We start from the raw sequence: 2,137 nt of genomic DNA on the forward strand, positions 1-2,137 counted from the left end.
AGCAGGCCAGCCCCTGGCTCAGGGCAGGAGGGTTCGTCTGTGATCATCTTCAGGGTGGATGTTGTCAGGCTGGGACCCCACAGCCCGCCCTGGAGCCAGGGCAGCAGCTCACGGAGCCTGGTGCAGGGACAGTGGGACAGGGTCAGGATCGCTCAGCTGGGTCTCAGCAGTGCCAGACCCCTGGGTCAGTCTCTTGAAGGCTCCAGGCCAAGCCAAAGGAATTAATAGAGATGTCTCCAGGGATGCAGTGTCCTGTCTGGAGCATCCCAGTAACCTCAGCTCCTCGGTGCTCACATCAAGGGACAGGCTTTTATTGCTGAGATCTCCCACCTGGATGCTGAAGTCTTGCCAAGGCTTGAGGGGTCACAGGTGAGCTCAGTGCTCTTGGAGAACAGGCTCTCCAGCAGCTGGGGGTGCTTCTCTTCCTTGCATGGCAGGGAGGTGTTCTGTGATGCCAGGTCCATCAGGCAGCTGGCTCTGCTGAGGTGCTCACAGGGGAGACCAGACAGGTCAAAGATGGCCTGGCCATGGTGAGTCTTGCAGAAGCAAACAAGGCTGAGGTCAGAGATGCCCTGGGTCAGGCTGTGCAGGTCTGTCTTAATGGAGCTGCTCAGGGACTCTGACTGCTTGAATACACACAGGGAACTGCCTTTTGTTGCATTGTCCAAGTCCATGGGAAGCTCCCAGGTGTCTGGTTTGGAGGCACTGCTGGGGTCTGTGTAGTAGCTGTGGACAGGACAAGAAGCAGCATGGCTGGAGGTCCCGGCCACAAACCCATTTTCCAGGATTTCCTTTATGGTCAAGGTGCTGGTGCCATGCCTCTTGGTGGACAGCATGGTGCAGAATCCCACCCCTGTCAGGCTTATGGAGACCACGATGTTCCTGTTAGAATAAACATATTATTGTTCATTACTGTTCGCTAATGAGTTGCAAACTTAGAGTAGCAGTCTAGTCTCAGTCTTAGAAAAGCAAGGAGCTGAGTGTGCTAATGAGTTGCAAACTTAGAGTAGCAGGACTGCTCTCTACACAGTCTTGTCTCAGTCTTAGAAAAGCAAGGAGCTGAGTGGGATCCAGGACAAGTAGGTGGCCATCCAGCCTGTCATTGTCTTCTAGAGCAACACAGTTGCATCAAGGCCTCTTCTTGGAGGTCATCATAGATCCTCCCTAAAGTTGTATTTATTAAGCCTTACCCTGCATACCACTACTCTTTGTGCTGGGTGTAGTAGAGTCTTGGTAAACCTCTCCAGCGCTAGTGGTACTAAGAGGGAGCTGGTTTTCCTGGAGGCACAAAACACTTCATCCTTGTTCCTTGAGTCAGAAGGCCACTAATGCCAGTTAGAGGTGAGATAGAGGCACTAAAGCCAGGATCTGGTTAGGATGGGCAATGCTGAGGAGCAGCTCTCATCTCACCTTTAGTCCCACACATGATACCCTCACCCACAGAAAGAAAAAGCTCCTGAGGGCTGCAAAGGGAGGCTGTATAGCCAGCCTAGGAGATTAAAGTACGTCTTTCCTTAAAGATGACTTAATGTAAGTAAAGTGATAAATGTAAAAAGCACATGCTAAGAGGACAGACTAAAAAGCACTACTTACTGCAGCTTCTGTAGAGACCCCCTTTGAGATCCTGATTGCTGTTTGGGTAATGTTGCTTATAGCAGTTTTATAGTTCTGGTCATTCATTAACAGGCTAATTTCCTAATTAAGCTAGTTTGGGAGAGGGAGTGGTCTTTGTTTTCTTCCTTCCAGCTGTGGCTGGTTCCCAGGAGCCGTGCTCCTCTGCTGCAAGGGGAGGACACACGGACACAGCACTTGGGAGAGTCCCCAGCAAGGTGACATCTCTTTCCAATGTTGTGGTGGTTGCCCTGAAACGCTGCCTGGCAGCACCCACATGCAGGGGCCGAGCAGGGGGGACACCAGCAGGTAGGGGGGTGTGTGTTCTGGCATCGTGCAGAGACCAGCAACCCAGACACGCGTGACAAGGTGCTGGGGGCAGTTGTCACCGGGGCAGCTGCTCCTCCTGCTGCCTTTTCTCCCCGGTGTGTCGGTGTCAGGAAGAGCTGAGCTTTCCCACTCTGACCGCCTCTTTTCTCTCCCTGCCAGGCAGCCCCAGGTCTCTGCCAGGCAGCCCCAGGTCTCT

General features: G+C 53.0%; 1 protein-coding gene across 1 annotated transcript in view; it reads left to right on the plus strand.

Annotated features, from left to right (window-relative positions):
- The first annotated feature begins 1,888 nt into the window (after window positions 1-1,888).
- Window positions 1,889-2,137, plus strand: part of MYBL2 (v-myb avian myeloblastosis viral oncogene homolog-like 2) — a 14,355-nt gene continuing 14,106 nt past the window's right edge. The window contains exon 1 of the mRNA XM_009994059.1: window positions 1,889-1,920. Within this exon, the coding sequence (XP_009992361.1) occupies window positions 1,889-1,920 (32 nt within the window). The remainder of the gene's footprint in view (window positions 1,921-2,137) is intronic.

Source organism: Chaetura pelagica, unplaced genomic scaffold (assembly GCF_000747805.2).
Source record: "Chaetura pelagica isolate M959 unplaced genomic scaffold, ChaPel_1.0 scaffold143, whole genome shotgun sequence".
Lineage (NCBI taxonomy): Eukaryota > Metazoa > Chordata > Aves > Apodiformes > Apodidae > Chaetura > Chaetura pelagica.